Here is a 21,922-nt window from a genome sequence, read left to right as displayed (position 1 = left end):
GCCTTGCATCTGACTTTATAGAAGGTATTGAAGCCATTAGACCAGAATTTAACTTTTCTGTCCCCAAACCTACATATTTACCTAAAGGACTGCCATCTTATTCGGATTCTTGCTTGTTGCAATAAAGGGCTATGGTCTCCCCTCTTGCCTCCTGCCTTTTCAAAGCCCTGGTATATTTAAATCAGAAAGTAAATCATTATGTCAAAGAGACATCTGTACCCCCATGTTTATTGTGGCATTGTTTACAATAGTCAAGATATTAAATCAAACTAGGTGTCCAATAACAGATGAATGAATAAAGAAAATGTAGTATATACACACAATGACATGAAAAAGAACAAAATCCGGCCTTTCACAGCAACATGGATGGAACTGGAGGTCATTATATTAAGTGAGATAAGCCAGGAGCAGAAAGTTGAACACTGCATATTCTCACTAATACGCGAAAGCTATTACTAAACAAAAGTTGATTTCATAGAAGTAAAAAGTAGAAGAGAGGATACTAGAGGCTGGGAAGGGTTGGGGGAAGGAAAGGATAGGGAGAGATTTGTTAAAGGATACAAAATTACAGCTAGACAGGAGGGATAGGTTCTAGTGTTCTATACCACTGTACGTTGACTATTGTTGACAATAACATATAGTTTCAAATAGTTAGAATGAAAATATTAAATGTTCCTAACAGAAAGAAATGATAAATATTTTACATGATGGATATGCTAAGTACCCTGATATAATTACTTACATTATACATATCAAAACATCACTATGTACCCCATGAATATGTACAAGAACTATTTGTCAATTAACAAAATTAAAAAGCTCTAGTTTGTAACTTTCTACCAGCTTCTCCTATGCCTTGTCCACTGGCTGCCTCCAGGCAGTGTTTAAATAACTCAGGTCTCTTCAACCTTAAATCAACTCTTCTTCCCCACAGGTCCTGCTTTCTGTCTCCATCTTTATAGTCAGTATCTTAAGGGTTATCTAAACCTGCCCTTTCCACTTCTCAGTTTCTCCCTTACTCCTCAGCTTCTTGCATCTGGCTCCCATTCTGACCATGCCATTGAAATTATTCTCACCAAGATCACTAACAACCTCTTTGTTGCTAAAGCAATAGGCATTTTTAGTCTTTATTATTTTATATAACCTTTATGGGCATGTGGATTTCCTGACCCTGCTATTCTTGAAATGCTATTTTCCCTTGGTTTCCATGATAGCATACTCAACTGGTCTTTCTCTTGTGTTTCTGGCTAATCTTCATCTCTCTCACTTTCACATTGTGGTAAAATGCATATAACAAAATTTTACCAATTTAACCATTTTTAAGTGTACAGTTTGGTGGCATTACATATATTAACATTCTTGTTCAACCATCACCACCATCCTTCTCCAGAATGTTTTCATTCCCCTAAACTGAAACTCTATAACTATTAAACACTAACTCTCCATTTCCCCCTCCTGTCAGCCCCTGACAACCACCATTCAACTTTCTGTCTCCATGAATTTGACTACTCTAGATAGCTCACATAAGTGGAATCATACAGTATTTGTCTTTTTGTGACTGGTGTATTTCACTTAACGCATTGGCCTCAAGATTCACCCATGTTGTAGCATGAGTCAGAATTTCCTATCTATGGTTGAACAATATTCCATTGTATGTATATACCACATTTTGTTTATCCATTCATCTCTCAATGGACACTTGGGTTGTTTCCACCTTTTGGCGACTGTGAATGCTGCTGCTGTGAACATAGGTGTACTCTCTCTTTTTCTTAATCTACATTTTAAATATTGGTGATTTTCAAGGTTCTACTCTGGACTCCCTTTCTCATTCTATACTCTCCTTGGGCAATTTTATCTATACTTGTGGCTTACTGCTTACATGCTTACCCTCAAAGCTGTAATTCATTTCTTTTTCTTCTAGAGTTCAGGTCTCAAATCCATATATATATATATAAAGATATCTATATCTATATCTTTTTTAACGTCACAGGCACCCTAAGCACAACATGGGCAATACTGGGCTTCTGATTCTTGTCCTCACGTTTACAATGTGTCGTGTCTCAGTAAATAACACTCACCAAAGCCCCCACTTACTCATGCCAGACACTGGGCACTATCTTCTGCCAACCACAGCACTGCCACTTGTGGGGCTCCCAGGGATCCCGCTGAACCCCAAGATCTTTAGGTGACTACTTCTCACTTTGCCATCCCTTAAAGATCAATGTGTTCTCCTCTAGAAAATCCCTCTCCATTACTTCCGCCTACATAAAATAGCACCTCCTCAGGCTGTATTCCTGTCCCCCTTTCTTTACTTCTCTTCATAGCACTGAAACAGCATTTAACACATAGCAAGAACTCATTGTGTGTTTGCTAGATGAATGAATAACTCCTTGACGTCTTCCTTCCCCAATCCTTTCTATTAGGCTGGTGCAAAAGTAACTGTGGTTTTTTTCCTTTTTTTGCCACCTAAATAGTACTCAAATCCACCCATTAACCTCTACCCCAGCTGTCACCACTATAGCTAGATGCTAATCATCTTCCGCCTGGTCTCTCTGCTGTCTAATCATGTCCCTTCCTGATCTTTCCTTTACACAGCCATCAGAGTGACCATTCTAAGATATAAAACAGGTAGTTTTACCTCTACGCTTAAAGGACTTCAACATCTTTTATGATACAACCCAGAGTTCTTCTTTAGCCTGGCAAGGCCCTTCCTGATCTGTCTGTCTGTCCAGCCCTACCTGTCACTATTCCCTCAATGCTGCAGCTCATTACTTAACTTCTTTCAATTTCGTTAATATGCCAAATGCTTCTCTTATTTTCCCTCCAGATCTTTGAAGCTGCTACTCTTTCTGCCCAAACAATTTCCCTTTCTCTGAAGTCCTCCTCTCCCCAACACTTGGCTAGCTCTTCCTTTTCCTTCGAGTCTCAGATTAGACGCCTCGAAACTTGGAAGCCTTGTCTGGCCTCTGCACACCAGTTCTGGCTTAGCTGTTGCTGCTCAGGACTCCCACGGCATCCCGGCATCCTGTACTTCTCCCACCACAGCACTCAGCACTCTGGAATGGAACTGCCTATTTCATTAACATTCCCTACAGTGGGCCATATCTCCATCAGGGCTGAGAACCCTGACTGTCTCACGCAAAATCTACCCTCTGCCCCTGGACAGTGATGGAGCCATGATAGAAGCTTAATACCTGATACATAATGCTTTAAAAAATTTTGCTTGAGACATTTCAAACCTCCAGAAGGGTAAAAAAAAAATCTTATAATAGTATAACAGACATTCATACCCACCAGCTATATTCAGCAATTGTTAACATTTAGCCATATTTTCTTTATCTAACCATCTACCTCTCTATATTTATTTGACACATTATTTTAAGGTAAAACACAGAGAAAACAAGTGAATTCTTAAGTCTTACCAACACATCCATAGAACATGTAAGATAAGCTACTGAAGAAAAGGAGGAAAAGGAACCATAAAGAAAATCTCTAAACCTCTACTTAAGCCTAGTTAAGTAAAACTCAGAAATGAGAACGTTAATCTCTGCACCACAGTTTATAAATGTACCTTTATTCCATCATTTAATTCTCAGAAGTCTTATAAGGCAACTTGATGAATAAACAAAAGGAATCCCATGAAGAACCTGTAGCTCTAGGAGGGAAGGGGAAAGAAAATCAATATTTCAATATTTTCTGAGTGTCCATGATGCACCCAACAATTATGTTACCTCTAATTATTCTCACAACAAACAAGATGTATTATATCTCTACTTTGAAGATGAGAGTGGAGCTTAGTGAGGTCAAGCTATTTGTCCAGCTCACAAGCTGGTATGCAGTGATACAATCACGGCTCACTGTAGCCTTGAACTCTTGGATTCAAGGGATCTGCCTGCTTCAGCCCCCTGAATAGCTGCAACTACAGACATGGGCCACCACACTGGCTAATTGTTTTTAATTTTTAATTTTTTTTTTTGTAGAGAGATGAGGTCTTGCTATATTGCTCAGGCTGGTCTTGAACCCCTGGCCTCAAGTGATCCTCCAGCGTCAGCCTCCAAAAGTGTTGGGATTACAGGCGTGACCTACCATGGTCTAAATTAAAATTTTAATTAAAAATTGTAAATTAAAAAATTTTTACTATGGTATGAGATGGGTAAAATTTATCTTATTGCTTTTATTATAGAAGGGATGCTCAGGTTAATCTAGTCCTAATTCTTACTACCTCTATGGTTTAGATGAGGCAGGGCTAATTAAAGCAGTGACCATAGAACAAGAAGAATCAGAAGCGAAGGTTCTGGTGCTGTGGTAATGCCACTGTCTAACCCTAGAAAAGTCACTCAAACTCTCCTCACTCAAGAATGTTCATCTGTAAAATGAGATGTTGGATTAGATTATCGGTGAGGTTCCTTCCAGCTGTTTTAAAGACAAAACACAAATGAAACCCACAATTTTTAGTGATTTACTTCCATCATCATCTGGTGAGGGCCAAGTTGTAGGTCTCACCGATCCCAGGCCTATCCTCCGTGCATTCTCAGTAAATGTACTCATTTAGGGGACTGTCAATGCAGGCCAACTTTAATTGGAATGTTGGTCAGTACAAGTGCAATTACAAGAAACTTCAAGCTTCCAGAAGCAGATGTTCCCACAGATTCTGACACAATAACTGATGATGAAGGCTGTGCCTTACAAAAGAGAAGCCATGGAAAAGTTTCATTCCAGGGGAAACTCGCATTCATCCCTAACCTTGTGTATCATCTGCCAGGCAAGCTAGCCTGCTTATCACCCTTATAATGATTTTTAAAAAAATATTCTTTACACTATTAGATAGTATGCTTTAAGAGCTCTGCCTTGGTCACCTCTATATCCCTAGCTTTTACCATAAAACTTGGCACAGAGTTGGTGATCAATACATGTTTATGGAATGAATAGCTAATCTCACCATCCCTGAGTATTCCACACCAACTCACCTTCATGGCTCAGCTCAGATGTCATCTCTACCTCCCCCTCCCCAAACTCCCATTATATTGTAACTATATTTCTCCTATGGTGCATCTTATTTTCTTACTACAGTCATTTACATATATCTTAGTTCCCCAGTAAAGTCAAATGCTCTGAGATAGAAGCTATCTCTTGCTCACCATTGAAAAACTACAATACCTAGCTGATAGTAGGCACAAAATAAATGTAGAATGAGCACATCATTCATATATATATATATATATGTACACACACACACGTGCACGCGCACACACACACACCCCAAAACACTCAGCACAGTGCTTTACAGTTAGTAATCATTCAGTAAATACTATTGAATAAATTAAATGCTTTCTGAAAATGTTATGGTGAAACTAGTACCCTAAAACTATAAATGTTTGTAAATTATTCCAAATCTCTGGGAAAAATATAGTAAACTAGATTAAAAGTCATAAAAATGGTCTATCCTTGACAAATAATCCCACTTCTGGGATTGTGACCTTAGAAAATAGATGAATAGACACAAACCAAACCAAACCAAACCAACAACAAGATCTGTATAAAAATTTAGCATAGCATTTTTTATAGTGAAAATGGGAAGATAGTAAGAATTAAAGCATATACTATGGCATGTTGATATAACATTATACTGCTATTCCAATAATAGTTCTGATGACCCATGAAAGTAAAAGATGCTGTGACTCACAGTAAGTAAAATACAAAGTTCACACTCATTATGATATGCACTGTGGAAAATTAGGAATGCCCGTGAGAAGACCAAATATGCAAAAATGGAAAAATAGTTATTTTAGGATGGTGTTGTTATGGGTGATTTTCTCCTCTAGGTTTTCTTTAAATGTATTATGTTACTTTTCATTAATTTAATAATATAATTAATATAATTAATATAATAAAAAATTTGGTATAGTCGACATGAACTTTTCCTTATTTCCCAAAGATAACTGTTTAGTGAGGATCAAAGCATAAAATTAAATTGCCTACTAATAAGCTATTGCTTCGGTATTTAACACTAAGACTCAGGTGTCACCTGAGTCTTATACATCATGAGGTATAAAGTACAAGCATGTTGTGTGTGGTGCAGGAACAGATTTGGATGAGAAACAAGAAGTGACACCCAGTAAAGGAATCTCAGGAACCACTTAATAGCAGATAGGATTACTCATTCAAGGAAATGATCAATACAGCTTTCCCTAGGGGATTGGTTTCAGAACCTTCCTTCCCCAACAAGAATCCATTCATGCTCAAGTCCCCCAGTTGACCCACTGAATCCAGCAATATGAAAAGCTGGCTGCCTTTGGTTTCATATACCATGAATACTGTATTTTCAGTTTACTTTTGGTTGTGGATCTGGAATCCACAGATATGGAAGTTCGACTGCATTTATTGAAAAAAAAAAAATCACTTATAAGTAAGCCCGTGCAGTTCAAACCCATGTTGTTCAAGGGTCAACTGTACTAGTTCCTGAAAGGGTTAAATAAAGGAGGGTGCAACCCAGAAGGGATATAGAGAGAAGGGAGAGGAACTAATGATGGTTGTCTCTTTGGTTCTCTGCCATCTCCTACCACCTTAACCCATCTCTGTTATCTATCATGGATGTGCAAATGATGGCCTGCAGGCCAAGTATAGTCCATTGCCTGTTTTTGTAAATAGCTTTACTGAACACAGCCAAGGCCATTTCTTTATGTATTATCTTTGTCTGTTTTCACACTACAATGAGTTGAACAGTTTAGACTGAGACTTGTATGACCAGCAAGGCAAAAAATATTTACAATTTGGCTCTTTAAAGACACATTTGTCCCATACCCCCATATAAAAGGAGATTTATAAAGCAACACCCTATTTAGATAATGGGCCACCTTTTCCTGTTACTTTTTCTTCACCAGCCTGGAAGATAGGATGATCATATAATTTATCACCCAAAATGAAACGTTTTGAGGGTGAAAGGCAGTGCTAACTAGACTATTTTCCAGGAACACAGACTTGAACCAGGATTGCCCCATACAGACCCAACATATGGACCATCTACTATAAGGGCTAGCAGTACAAGATCAGTTTTCAAAGGGCACTTATGATCTGCAGCTATAGACACAGAAAGCTTAGGTGGTTTCTCTTCCTGGTTCTTCCTACTTCTAATGCCCTCAGGTACCTTTCCACTGAGCCCTGTCCCAACTCTGTCCTAGAGCCTGCTCTGGCCCCCGAATATTCCAGCTGTTGGAACATCATGCAAGGTACCATATCTCCACTTTGTTTGCTTGTTTTAGACGGAGTCTTGCTCTGTCACCCAAGCTGGAGTGCAGTGGCATGATCTTGGCTCACTGCAACCTCTGCCTCCTGGGTTCAAGTGATTCTTGTGCCTCAGCCACCCGAGTAGCTGGTATTACAGGCATGCGCCACAATGCCCAGCTAATTTTTATATTTTTAGTAGAGACAGGGTTTTGCCATGTTGGCCAGAGTGGTCTTTAACTCCTAACCTCTGGTGATCTGCTCACCTCAGCCTACAAAAGTGCTCCATATTTCCACTTTCACTAGAGCAACAGGAGAAAACATCTATTCTTCCACACTAAATAAACTAATTATTCCAAGTCAATACAGTGAATTTTATACCTGCAAATTTTAATATCAAGACAACTTCTTAAAATGCTATTAAGTGGAAGAACTTCAGTTTCTCTTCTCAAATATTTAAAAAATGACCACCAGTCATAGCATTTATTACAATGAGGCCCCAAAACAAATATGGTATATTATTCATGATTTGAGCTTTTAATAGTCACCATTACTGTTTAGAGAATTACTATTCAAGAATGAGGTTTCTAATTTTATCATTCCAGAATTTATTTTTGAAAGAAGAAAACACATACACCCCCACACACTTTTTTTTTAAGTAAAAATGTTTGATGCTGTGGAGAAATAGGAGTAAAATAAAAGATGTTTAGAGTAACTTTGATGAAATATAGGATGTTACACCACACTTTGTGAGACTATTCTGTGTGAACAATAATAGCTTGTAGCTTTGGGACCTCTCTGAATGGCTTTCCAAATATTGCCATCTGGTGGAATTTCAGTTAATTGTTCCTTTGTTCTAAGAGCTCCTGGAGGTGACTCTTGAAGACATTACTTACAGAGACTTAGAGTAATAGTTCGAAATAACTGAAGGTCAAAATGATTGCATCTCAAAGACAAATCCCAAACAGAAAAAAATGAGGCTTTCCAGGTTCATCATCTCTGTCACAGGCACGCTCGCACGCTCTCACTCTGTCTTTCTGCCTCTCAAAGCCAACAGAGTGGCTTTCTTGATTCTTAACAATACCAAATAAAAATCATTTATTTATAAATAGCGATGTCATGAGTTCATTTTGACCATATCTTGATATTCTACCCTCCCCACCCATCATAAGATTTTTCAAAATTAAACTTTAATTAATTGGCTTGACCATTTTTGGAGGAATTGCTAATAGCAATTAATTAGGCCTTCGTACACTTGGGAAATGGAATTTGGTTTGAAAAATAGTGTTTTAAAAGAGCATATTTACTCAAATATCGGCTTTAATTGTGTACTGGAATTTTGAAAATAAATTTGTTACAATGACAATATTACTACTCACTTTAAATTAATTTTTAAGCAAGGAGTCATGCAATGTAATTTATATAAACCTTACCTTGAGCATCCAGGCTTTCTCCCTGGCTGTTGAAATGAACTGTTCCTCTGGGAAACAGGACACTGGGATAGTAAAAATGAAAGAAAAAAAGAGTGCAAGCATTTAATATGATGAAAATATGAAAGCAAAGAGTTATAATTTAGTTTAGTGGGTGTGGCCAGCAATGGAAAAAAATTAAAGAAAAAATACACGCCAAATATCCAAAAGTCAATCAATCTTACCATATGAAAGTGATTAAGTCAGCCAGACAATAGAATTATACTCTCAATATATATTATTAGATCAATTCTTATATTGATTAATAGTTGATAAAAATTTAGTATAATGTCAGTCCTATGAAAATAATTTTTCTTTTGTTTTTCCCCTGCCCTGATAGTCTGATGTGATGGGAATCATGTCGGCGGATAACCCCAAGGAGCAGTGCCTCTAGTGGGGTATCAAATACCAACATCAATTAAAGTACTGAATTCCCCAAACTTAGGTTTATCCAGGTTTTATATTTAGTATCAACATAGGCTTTTTCTAGTCAAAAAGATTTTTAATTTCAACAGGATAAGCATTATAAACAACTTTAAAATGTACATACCAATAAGCAGTAATTTAGTAATTTCCTTTCTGTTTTTTTTTTTTTTTTGGAGATGGAGTCTCGCTCTGTCGCCCAGGCTGGAGTGCAGTGGCACGATCTCGGCTCACTGCAGGCTCTGCCTCCTGGGCTCACGCCATTCTCCTCCCTCAGCCTCCCGAGTAGCTGGGACTACAGGCGCCCGCCACCATGCTCGGCTAATTTTTTTGTATTTTTAGTAGAGACGGTGTTTCACTGTGTTAGCCAGGGTGGTCTCGATCTCCTGACCTCGCGATCCGCCTGCCTTGGCTTCCCAAAGTGCTGGGATTACAGGCGTAAGCCACCGTGCACGGCCAATTGACTTTCTTTATATGAATTAGCTATTTATTTTCAAAATATGCTTTGACTAAATGAGGCAGTAAGACAGTAAACTGATGAGGAACAAATCCAATTCTGGAGGCTAAGAAATGGAGGAGTCTGAGTTTGCTTTGAGAATCCAGTGTTTGGGGGATGAACGGTTATGGAGGAGGTTGCTATGTTTCAACTGGATGCTGCTATGAATGACCTGACCTGCATATACATATGAGCCTTAACTCTCTTCCCCACTTTCCACCTAAGCCCTACATTGCTCTTCTGTGTTTTCTATGACCATTTCAGAAATGACTTGGTGTTTATTTAGCTTAAAATCATTGTGTAAAAATAAAATATTTGTGATAGATCCAACATGATGTGATTATTCCCAGACACAGTTCTGGAGATGTTGCTGGTAGAATTATTATTTTTTTTAATTAAAAGGGAGGAGGTGGCATTTTATAGTTTTTCTCTAAGGGATAAAGGAGATGCTTAGTTAAAAAAAGGCGAAAAACAAAATGGCAAGAGTCAAGAGAATAAAAGTAAAGGTGACAACTGAATTGTTATACTACTCAGTGAAGGATCTCAAAAATAATTAATAAACTTGGGCTTGTTTAAAAATCAGAAAACTTAACATGAATAGTGTACATAGTGTCAATAACTAAATTAAGATATATTGACTACAATCTAAGTTTTTTCCTTCAGATACAATAAGTTGAATTTCCTTACATATTTTGCAGCAGAATTTAATTTTACGAATACGTTATATCTTTCTACAATTGAATGGTAGTTGATAAACCTAAATTCAGATTTTAACAATATTGGTTCCCATCCATGTCAGTTTCTATTCTTAAGTCCTTCAATTTTCCAGAAAGTTCAACTGAATCAGAATGAAATCTTCATTTATCTACTTTATTTAATAGTACCCAGTAGCTGTGCAAGCCACTGGCCACCAAGCTACGAAGCAGGAACATAAGGTTTCTAGTTTATCTATAAAGCAGATAATTAGCCCTTAGAAAATTCAGAATTGTCTGTATACAATTGGCCTTTTTCTATTTTCTGACAACAGTCCATTGCTAGTTTTTCAGCAGCCGCAATGGATCAGTTTGGAGAAGAATGACATTATTTATTGAACACCTTATGCACCAGTCATTTCACATATTTTATCTAATTTAATCCACAAAACTATCTTATTATAAATGAAGAAACAGAGGCTCAGAGTAGTGGGGCAATTTGCCCAATATCATGCAGCTAGAAAGGGATAGATTTTAATTGAGTCTGGCAGACCAGTATCTATCTCCTTTCTCTTTCATCTGTATGTCCACACTAAAATACCTTAATAGCAGTCATTTGACGTAGATTAGAAATACCTGGAGAGCTTTCACTCCATCATCATAAGTTCAGGACCTAGCATATGGTAGGTGCTCAAGAAGTCCCAGCCTTGCAAGGATAGAAGTCTAGCCTTCCCATGCAGCCTTTGCTTGTGGGGATAGGAGTGAGGCAAAGCTTGCTCCTGCTGTGTTTGGCAGGAGTAGGGCTCTCATTGTCTGCAAGTCTCACATTTTACGTAAAAACGTACTCAAAATGTATCATGGCATAAATGTAAAATGTAAGACTATGAAACTTATAGGAAAAACAAAAAACAAAAAACAGGAGAAAATCTTTAGGATCGGGGCTGGGAAAGTGTTCTCAGCCTTGACATCGAAAACACAATCTGGAAGAGGAAAAATTGGTAAATTGGACTTCATCAAAATTAAAAACTTTTGCCCATGTGAAGCAGATATAAATAAAAGATATAAACTAGAAGAAAGTATTTGCAAGCCCAATAACTGACAAAGAACTAGTGTCTAAAATAAAGAACTCTCAAAATGCAACCAAATAAACCAACTTAGTCGGAAAATGGGAAAAAGATATGAACAGACATTTAACTGAAGAGGATATAGATATACGGAAAGCAAATAATATTAAATGGTATACAACATTATTAGCCTACAGATAAAAGAAAATTAAAACTACATGAGACATCACAACATACCTATCAGAATGGCTAAAATAAAAAATAGCGACAACACCAAATGTTGGCGAGGGTTTGAAGAAACTAGATCACTCATATATTGCCTCTGAGAATGTAAAATGGTAGAGCTACTGTGGAAAACAGTTTTGTAGTTTTAAAAGCTAAACATGCAACTACCATATCACCCAGCAATTGCTCACTTTGGCATATACCCCAGAGAAATGAAAACTTGTTTATAGCAGTTTTATACATAGTAGCCCCAAACTGGAAACCACCCAGGTATCTTTCAACAAGTTAATGGTTAAACAAACCGTGCTACATCCAAACTTCAGAATACTACCCAGCAATAAGAAGGAACCAACTATTGATAGAAAGTAACAACCTGAATGAATCTCCAGAGAATTAGGTTGAGTGAGAAAAGAAAGTCCTTAAAAGTTATATACTGCATAATTCCATTTATCTAACATTTTTAAAATGGGAAAACTATAGAAATGGAGCACAGATTAGTGGCTGCCAGGGGTTAAGAGGAGGGGGTGAGGGCTGGAGGGAAATGAGTGTGATTATAAAAGGCAACACAAATATTTTTGTGGTGATGGAAATGTTCTGAACCTTGATTGTATTGACATCAATATCCTGGTTGTGACATTGTGCTGTAAGTTTGCAAGGCGCTACCATGGCAGATTGGATAAAGAATATACGGGATCTCTCTATATTATTTCTTACAATTACATCTTAATGTACAATCATCTCAAATATATATATTTTTAAATTCAGGTAATTGGACAGGAACTAGAATTGAGCAAGATACATTAATTTTGTTTCCTTACCTTTTCAAAGAAAAGCAAAAGCCCCAAAGCAGTGGGCAAGATGGACCAGGAGTTTGCTCCATTTTGCACAGATCCAAGAAAAAAAAAACTCACCCACTAACTTAGCATTCAGAAACCACTGCCAATGTTCTGCTATCCAATCTTGCCTATGTTGGAATTTTCTTTGCTGTTATTCCCTTCTCCCTCATGTACCTTCTTAATCCATTAAAATTCACCATACACATATTCAAAACCAGAAGTGAGTTTGAAATAGCAGCTTGATACATCATGTATCTTTTTTTTTTTTTTTTGAGACAAAGTCTTGCTCTGTTCCCCAGGCTGGAGTGCAATGGCTCCATCTCTGCTGACTGCAACTTTCGTCTCCTGGGTTCAAGCAATTCTCGTGCCTCAACCTCCCGTGTAGCTGGGATTACAGGCATGTGCCACCACACCCCACTAATTTTTGTATTTTTTTAGTAGTGATGGGGTTTCACCATGTTGGCCAGGCTGGTCTTGAACTCCTGGCCTCAAGTGAGGCTGCCTGCCTCGGCCTCCCAAAGTGCTGGGATAACAGGTGTGAGCCATGGCACCCAGCTGATACATCCTGTATTTTTTAACTTATCTCTCATACCCTTAAGCTCACACTATCTAGGAATTTTCAAAATCTTATAAAATGTCCACATCTTATTTGCATAGAAATGGAATATTTAACATTTATTTTTACAAATGGGGTCTTGCAGTGATGCCCAAGCTAGAGTACAAGAGGCTATTCACAGGCACAATCACAAGGTACTGCACCCTCAACCTCCTGGGATCAAGTGATCTACCTGCCTCCGGACTGATCTCAAGTCACTGGGACTACAGGTACGTGTATGGAGTGGAATTTTATCCTTTGTGGTACTATTTTATGGATGACAAGGCAGGTGTTCTGTATTCAAAACTGGACCATACACTAAATAACGACAGAATTTTAATCGCCAACACACACAGAGGAACTTGCAAAATCCCCCTTCAAGTTTGGAAAGATCATACTGACTTTTATTCTTTAGCCATTGTGAGCACTAGGGCAGCTCCTCAGAAATGAGCAGCCATAAGCCAGCTGCTTTCTCTGGCTTATGGCTCTGCTTGTTTGTTGGTTTTGTTTTCATTGAAAAGACCAAATATCTTTGTTAGGATAAGAGTCATGACTCTTTAACAAAGCACATTCTCTGTTTCTACAAAGGTCCATTTTCCCCATCCTCTAGAAATGTCAAATCCTCTTTCTTTGACAAACAAATCCAGAATTCCAGCATCCCATGTCCAAGGCATAGCAGCAGAACCTCTATCCTAGCTAGGGAGTACCCCCATCCTCTGGCAAAGACTGCTACTTTCATGTCTGGCCACAAAAACTACAGGAACATGAAAGATATATCAGAATGAAAAACAGGTTTGTAAAAATATTTCAAATCATGCCATGCCATCGAAAGAAGATTTCACTCTTTCTTCATTGCTACGTGTTTAACCAGTGAGGTTTCTGGTCAACACAAGGTTAAAGCATCCTCCTCACAAAGAGACAGCATTACTACCTCCCCAGCTGTTCACAGCTTTTCCAAGAAGAGAACACTACTGGGGCCTGAGCCCAAGTTTTCATCTAGGGAGTTTACTAAGCTGTCTTCGGATCTCCAGAATAAGCTGTATCCTGAATTCCAAACTCCCCATGGCCACTTTGAGATATTGAATCCCTTCAGTTGTAGATCACATTCTTTAGTGTGGGAGGTCCATAGCTTTCTAGGAATAAAGCAGCTTGCAGCGTTAGCAGAACGTCACAGGCCATTAATCCTGAGGTGGAGCCTACTAGATATTAATCTTTCAGAGAGCTCTGCCTCCGCCGCCACCCACTGCCTCAATTAATGGTCTTGGGTTGGGCTCAGGGCCTTCTCTAGGGGCAGCAGAGGGGAGGCCCAGACTGCCTCCCCTCTCCTGTGCAACTCCCCCAGGGCAAGACTGCCAGGAAGCACAGAGCTGAGCACACAACAGGGAAACCAAAAACCAAATGAGCGTATCTGGAAGTAAAGGAGGTCAGATTACACTGAATCTTGGGTTAAGTCTGGTACAACTCATTCTTCTCCTTAAGAAAGACAAACTACCAAATGACCCATATTGTATATTTAAGGACTTCAAAAAAATTATAGCTCACTGCTAAATGGATTTGGGTGGTATATATTAAGAATGGTAATGATGTTATAAACTGATGGTCATATGATTTAGGTTTCTATAAAAATAAAAGATAATCCCCAGAAAATACCTAAAATGATAGTTACAATAAAATAAAAATTCAGTTCTTTTCATACAAATGTAGCCTAGCCCTTTCTTCTTGGAATCATCATTTATCCATCTGCTACTTTCCATGTGAATCAGAATTAAAATATTTTTTAAGATTGCCCTTTCTATTTTAGAATAGAATATTTATAGTGCTCAATGTACAAAAGTAAAATTCTTTCAAAAAATTACATGAGACAAAACTACATATATGGGAAATAACACATATATTATAGTTCTGTAAAGTGTTTCTATAATTACATTATTTTCACTTATCCTTTTATCCATTTTTAATCAGATATTTTTGAAAATAGAGTCGTAAGCATAGAATAGCTCCTCTCCTCATGTGTGCAATTAATAATGAAATGTGGCAGAATGCATGTTACGTGGCAGAATGCATGTTACGTGTCAAAGTAGCACAGAGAGAGGTTTGATTTCAGAGCCCAGTGTTCAAGTTTAGTGTTTGGGTCATAGTGGAAACTAAAGCCCTGCTTTCCATGCTTGCTGTTTTTATAGTCTGTAATTCCTTTGACCATGCAAAGAAGGAACACAGTAACATACTAAGGGTTACATGTGAAATCTAAGTAAGACTGACAGTAGCAAAAGGGCTGAAAAGACATTGGGTATCAAGGGCTACTGTGACCTTTTGCCCTGTATTGTGCTCTGTGGAAATCTTTTCAAATTATATTTTAACATTTTTGGCCAAGTCCGGAGTGAGACTCTGTCCAAAAAAAAAAAGAATTGCAACTTCGGCCAGGCTCAGTGGCTCACGCCTGTAATCCCAGCACTTTCAGAGGCCAAGCTGCATGGATCCCCTGAGGTTGAGAGTTCGAGACTAGCCTGGCCAATATGGAGAAACCCCATCTCTACTAAAAATAAAAAATTTAGGCCAGGCACGGTGGCTCATGCCTGTAATCCCAGCACTTTGGGAGGCCGAGGCGGGCAGATCACGAGGTCAGGAGATCGAGACCATCCTGGCTAACACGGTGAAACCCCGTCTCTACTAAAAATATAAAAAAATTAGCAGGGTGTGGTGGCGGGCACCTGTAGTCCCAGCTACTCGGGAGGCTGAGGCAGGAGAATGGCATGAACCTGGGAGGCAGAGCTTGCAGTGAGCCGAGATGGCGCCACTGCACTCCAGCCTGGGCAACAGAGTGAGACTCCATCTCAAAAAAAAAAAAAAAAAAAAGAGACAAAAATGCTGGTAAGTGAATGGGACTTGTAGAGACCTGTGGGAATGTTTGCATAGCCTCCGTCCATAAGTTTCCTGTTTGAGCCAATGTGAAGACCCCAGGATGCTGACATAACAACAAACAGCCTTGCTCTTGGGCTCCCTGCTATGGGGTCTGCCTTACAAAGGAATCTACTTTCAAAAGGTTTGGGGGCCACATCAGTAACTAAATTCCTTGATAGAAAAAAAATTCATGCTAAATTCCACTCAACTGGGAAATATCCCAGTGAAGTTGTGGAGCAGATACCCCAATTACACTGTCAGGGATTAAAACAACTACTGGGGAAATCAATATATTAATGGAAATAAATCCAGGTAGCATATACAACTTGAAAATATTTCTTAAAGGCTTTTCCTTTAGTAATTATACTTGTTTATATCTCTTAGTTTTGCAAAATTATTTTATATATATCACATCACCCAGATCTTGAAAATGTAATTCATTTTGATTGTTTATTTGTTTGAGACGGAGTCTCACTCTTGTAGCCCAGCCTGGAGTGCAGTGGTGCAATTTCAGCTCACTGCAACCTCAGCCTTCTGGGTTCAAGAGATTCTCCTGCCTCAGCCTCCCGAATAGCTGGGATTACAGGTGCCTGCCACCACGCCAGGCTAATTTTTGTATTTTTAGTAGAGACGGGGTTTCACCATGTTGGCCAGGCTAGTCTTGAACTCTTTACCTCAGGGGATCCGCCCGCCTCGGCCTCCCAAAGTGCTGGGATTACAAGTGTTAGCCACTGTGCCCAGCTGAAATGGTAATTCTTTTATTACTTCTTCTAGAGGTTCACTCTGCTTGCCTTTTAGTTAGCTGCTTTTCTCTCCTTATGCTTTTTCCTGAAGAGCTCTCATGTGGTACCAAGTTGAAGAGTCAGAGCTCTAATTGTGCTTCTCAAAGTTTTTAAAAATCATCTTCCTCACTCCTCCTCCCCACTCACAAGGAGCCTTTGTATCCCCTAAGGATGCTAAGAAATCCTTTAGGATCCCCTAAATGCTATGGAATAAGATTTTGTCCATAAAGTTTAACCTTTGGAGGCCACAAGCCATTGCAATATCCAATTTTCATTCCCCTTGAGAGTTTATGCTGTAATCCATTCAAGCAAACAGGCATTATTGAGCACCACTATTTGTCAGGAGAGGTAGGGATACAAAAATGAATAAGGAGGATACAAAAATGAATAAGGGATACAAAAATGAATAATGAATGAATGTTGCAAGTTGTAAACCTCCCACCCCCCTTTTTTAAGCATAATGCCATGAAAAGAAGAGGATTATTAACTCCACTCTTTAGGTGAAGAAACTGAGGCTCAGGAAGCTTGTTTCTTGCATGAGATCACACAGCTAGTAAAGGGGAGAGTTGAAACCCAAACACTGGTCTTGTGATTCCAAATCACAGGCTTTTCTCATGGATCTATTCTACCATTTTCTTATGTTTATCAGGCTTCCTTTGCATATTGTTTTTAAATTCAATTTCATATATTTGAAGCAACAGGGCACCACATTTCAGACCTCTGGAGACTTCGTATACAAGGTTTCTATTCTTTCATTTGTTCAACATATTAGCCACTTATGAGTAGCTACAGTACACCAGGGGCTCTGGTGCATCAGCTCATTTACTCCTCCCAATAACCCTATAAGAGGTGTTATTCTTTATCCCATCTCACAGATGCATGAACTGAGCCTTCCAACCCATGTTTGTTGTACTTTGAAGCTGGGACTCTTGAGTACCACCATACACACCTATTAGATTCCAGGTACCATGTTGGGTGCTGGGATTCTAAGGGTGAACAAGACACAGAACAGCCACCCAGGACTTAAGTCTAATTGGGTAACCACCTAAGCTCTGCCTCCTGTCAGATCAGCTGCAGCATTAGATTCTCATAGGAGCGCGAACACTATTGTGAACCGTGCACATGAGGGATCTAGGTTGCCTGCTGCTTATGAGAATCTAATGCTTGATGAACTGAGGTGGAACAGTTTCATCCCGAAACCATCCCTCATCCTCCACCCTACCCCCAGTCTATGGAAAAATTGTCTTCCACAAAACTGGTCCCTGGTGCCAAAAAGGTTGAGGACCGCCGAGGTAATAAACACAAAATAATCATATCACAGGGCTGTGAAGGCAATGATATTGACAGCAGGTGTGGAAAAATTCCTGACTGCTGTTTTCTTAGAGAGCATATAGAGTTTGAAGATCATTTGTTTTTCTCATTCTGAAAATTAGAGGAAAACAAGCATTTTAACTATCAGGTTCATCTGTGACAGCGCTTTCCTGACTTTATGAATCACCTGGGAATTTTGTTACAGTGCAGGTTATGATTCAGTACGTCTAGCGGTTGAGGGGTGTGAGAATCCGCCTTTCTAAAATCTTCTAGGTGATGCTGCTGGTCTAAAGACCACACCTTGAGTTGCAAGGCACACACACACACTCTCTGTGCTTCAGGCTCTTTCTAGAATCTGCTATGGTGACAGATTAACATGCGCTTGGTAAAGGAGCCATTCACTCACATGATCCCAACTGAGAAAAACTAATATATAGCTTAGACCTTACTACCAAACAATGGACACAAACATATAGCTTAGACCTTACCACCAAGCAAGCAAAACTAAGGATGTGAAGTCCATCCTTGGTGCACACCACTTTTTTCTTGCTCCTCCTTCCTGCATTTATTCCTAGCCCCCAGTGGTAACATACTCACCCAGAGTTCCAGGTTCTTAGGGAAGTTCTCCCCTTTTGAAGATGATATGTATTTAATTGATTAACTAGTTTGTGCAAATGCATTAGAGAGTGTTTTAACAAAAATTTGTTGTTTTTTCCTCTGCTGACTCAAATGGCTGTCTCTGGATCTTGTTACATGAGCACCCTCAGTGAAGCCACTGTTATTTTTTTGTGTAGGCAATTGGATCAGATGAAGCTGCCACACATACATCCAGTGTGCTTGAGAGATAGGAAGATGCTTGGATGTCCTGCCAAATTCTGTGAATAGCAAACAATGAGCTAAAAAACTTAAAAACTTTGCATTACTTGATTCCACAACTGTATACCGTACTGGGACCATTATTCTGCCTAAAAATGTCAGGCTCAAAATGACTTTTGAGATTGCCTACGCTTTATAATAATGTTCCTCTCTTAGTGCACTTGCATTTTCAAACTGAGGGAAAAGAAGCGCCCACTGATGCTAGAATATCAGGAGTCCTCATCTACAGGGAGATGTGTCCAGACAATGTATTTACCTAAGTTTTTAAAACCCTATGCTTGTTTCTATGGAAATATGAGTTGGTTAGAGGTTAAGATACTGGTATAAGTTAATACTTTTATGGGTTAAAGGGATCTTTGAGGGCTACCCTGAGAATTCAACTATCATTTGTAAAGCTGCCTGGTATAAAGAGCATTGGGACTTGGGGTATCATTCCCTGGGTTTGAGGTTTTCCCAATTATGTGACTTTGGGCATGCCACTTAAACTCTGGGACCCAGTTTTTACACTTTTCTGTAAAGTACAGCTCCTTAAAGAGCTGCTGTTACATATAAAAATTCTTTAGCAACTATTAATTTCTATGTACATGGAAAATACTTATTAAATTTATCATTATTATTATTGAATTTGAAAATATCTCCTGATTATAGAGAGATAAAATATTAAAATAGAATCAAATCTAGGGAAAACTAACAGCTTAAACAGAATGGGAGGGAATACCTATCTTCAGGGATCATGTGGATGTGGCCTCGATGAAAAGGGCCCCAAGAAATCCTTGGAACCGGACCTTCTCTGGCCTTTCTGGCCCTGCCAAGGCCTTTTTTGCTGCCTCTTCTGTAATACATGACCTTGGCAGCCCCAGTTTGGCCATCATCTCTCTAAGGTTGGTAGCCTAGGAAAAGGAAAAAAAAAGCAAAAAACAGAAGCCAAAAAACAAAACTATTTTTTGACCACAACTGAGACTTCTTCTGTTAGCTTAATGTTGAATAGTGCTCATAAGATTGTTGTACAGATTACGTGTTTTGTAGCTATCACTTCATCTAACAAGTGCTTAATATCTTTATTTCCTTCAAATTTTTTGGAGCCTAGAGAAGCTTGTTTTTCTTCCTTCTTGCCCCTCCCCATCCCACATGGTTTCCTTTTTCATTCCCCATGGGGACAGCAAATGTCTCCCCATCCTCCCAGTTAGTACAATGTACTGGACAGCCAGGAAGCAGCTCAGATGATCTGCAAAGCACTGTCAAAAGCAAATGATGTGCTATAAACGTTTAAAACTTTGCAATTACTAGTGGTTTTAGTAAAAAAGAAAAAAAAAGAAAAGAAAATCCGAGCCTCAGTTTTTCATCTATAAAATGGCATTAAATGAGATCATCTCCAAGGTTGCTCTCAGCTCTAAAACACTATGATTCGTTTAATTTGTTATTTGGCATAAATAATGAAGGGCATATATTTCAAGAGTTATGTACTGATTTTGTGAGACCCTCTCTGTCAACCCTCTGATTATGCCAGACATTCAAGATGGGTAGAACACAACTAGCTTCATTTGTTCCCATCAGGAGTGAGAAAGTGTCATGGAGCTGTACCTCTGGTCCAGAGTACAGTAACACCACGGCCTGGCCAGGAGAAGGCTTTGCTCATCACAGACCCCTCTTTGGGCAGCATTTGGCATTAATTTTTAGGTGCCAGGGCCATAAGAGAAGAAATGATTCTGACTTCTGTTCACAACTGTTGATGTATGGTCTTTCTATATTCACAAGCATGACTCAACTACAGTCTTAAAAAGGGGAAGTCCCTTCGATTAGGCTCAAAGAAAAGGTTGTTATAGTTGGTTCACTACCTGTGTTTTAAGTCTATTTTCTTCTTGTTCTTGCATGATCTAGTGCCTCAGGCAGGTGCTGTATCAGTGCCTGGGCCAGGCACAATGTCTCATTCCTGTAATCCCAACACTTTGGAAGGCAGAGGCAGGAAAATCCCTTGAGCCGAGGAGATCTAGACCACCCTGGGCAACAAAACATGACCTTGTCTCTATTAAAAGTAAAAAAAAAAAAAAAAAGGCGGGAATGGTGGTATACACCTATATTGCCAGTTACTTGGGAGGGTCACTTGAGCCCAGGAGTTCGAAGCTGCAGTGAGCTATGTCTGTATCACTGCAATCCAATCTGAGCAAGAGTGAGATCCTGTCTCACTCATTCATTCATTTATAAATAAATCAGTGTCCGGTAATTGTGCAGTAGCACAAAATCACAAGATTCAAGCCTTAGTGTCTTGACCTGTATTTTGAGGCAGCACAATCCAACTCACTCCTGGACTCGATCAGTGGTTCTGCTTTTTCCATGTCTTCCCTTATCTCTAATGGGATATGATATATGGACTCTTTATTTGTCAGCCTATGAGGGAGAGACAACCCAACACTAAAAACCACATGCACAGGGAAACGTGAGCTCAGGAAGTTTTCTGAGTGGGTGCTTTTTAAAATGTGTCTGATCTGCCGGAAATCACACCGCTTTCGTATTTTGAACAGCTATAATGGCATTCTCCATATGTTAAATGGATGTTTAAACTTATCACTGCATCTGCCTATTCCAATTTAAAGAATTCAATGTGCTAATGGACTATCAAAACTGCATGTTTTCCTCATGTTTAAAATGTAATTTATGGATTCCCCAAAGGAAAAAAATATAGTTCCCACTCTATTTTCTATTATATTTTATTATAAGAAAATGAATTAACAAACACCTTTCACAGCACTGGGATATTTTGTGGAGAGTGGATGGGTAAAGTTATGTAGGATGCTTTCATTTTATTATGAGACCGGAGGTCACAAAAGTGAATTGAGTTGGCTTAGATTGTACTTTAAGCACAGCTGGGGCAAGAACTAGGTCCCTTGACAATCAGTTCAAATTAACTTATTGTTCATATAATAAAGAACAATAAGAATGATGTTGTGCTCAACTTGCAAAAGTGTTGAGTGAAGATCATTGCACAGACTTTGAACTAAGAGGGGTAGTTGGAGACAACCATTCTTTGTCTTACTTC

At 38.9% G+C, this 21,922-nt stretch overlaps 1 protein-coding gene across 2 annotated transcripts in view; it reads right to left on the bottom strand.

Annotated features, from left to right (window-relative positions):
- Positions 1–21,922, bottom strand: part of MAPRE2 (microtubule associated protein RP/EB family member 2) — a 164,929-nt gene that overhangs the window by 127,209 nt on the left and 15,798 nt on the right. For both annotated transcript variants that reach the window (XM_004059321.5, XM_055368296.2), the window contains exon 2: positions 8,655–8,716. Coding sequence is in view for 1 of the 2 variants with exons in the window: in XM_055368296.2 (XP_055224271.1) it covers positions 8,655–8,716 (62 nt within the window). In the remaining variant the exon portion in view is untranslated. The remainder of the gene's footprint in view (positions 1–8,654; positions 8,717–21,922) is intronic.

Source organism: Gorilla gorilla, chromosome 17 (genome assembly GCF_029281585.2).
Source record: "Gorilla gorilla gorilla isolate KB3781 chromosome 17, NHGRI_mGorGor1-v2.1_pri, whole genome shotgun sequence".
Lineage (NCBI taxonomy): Eukaryota > Metazoa > Chordata > Mammalia > Primates > Hominidae > Gorilla > Gorilla gorilla.
This window is presented reverse-complemented; position numbering and strand designations above follow the sequence as displayed.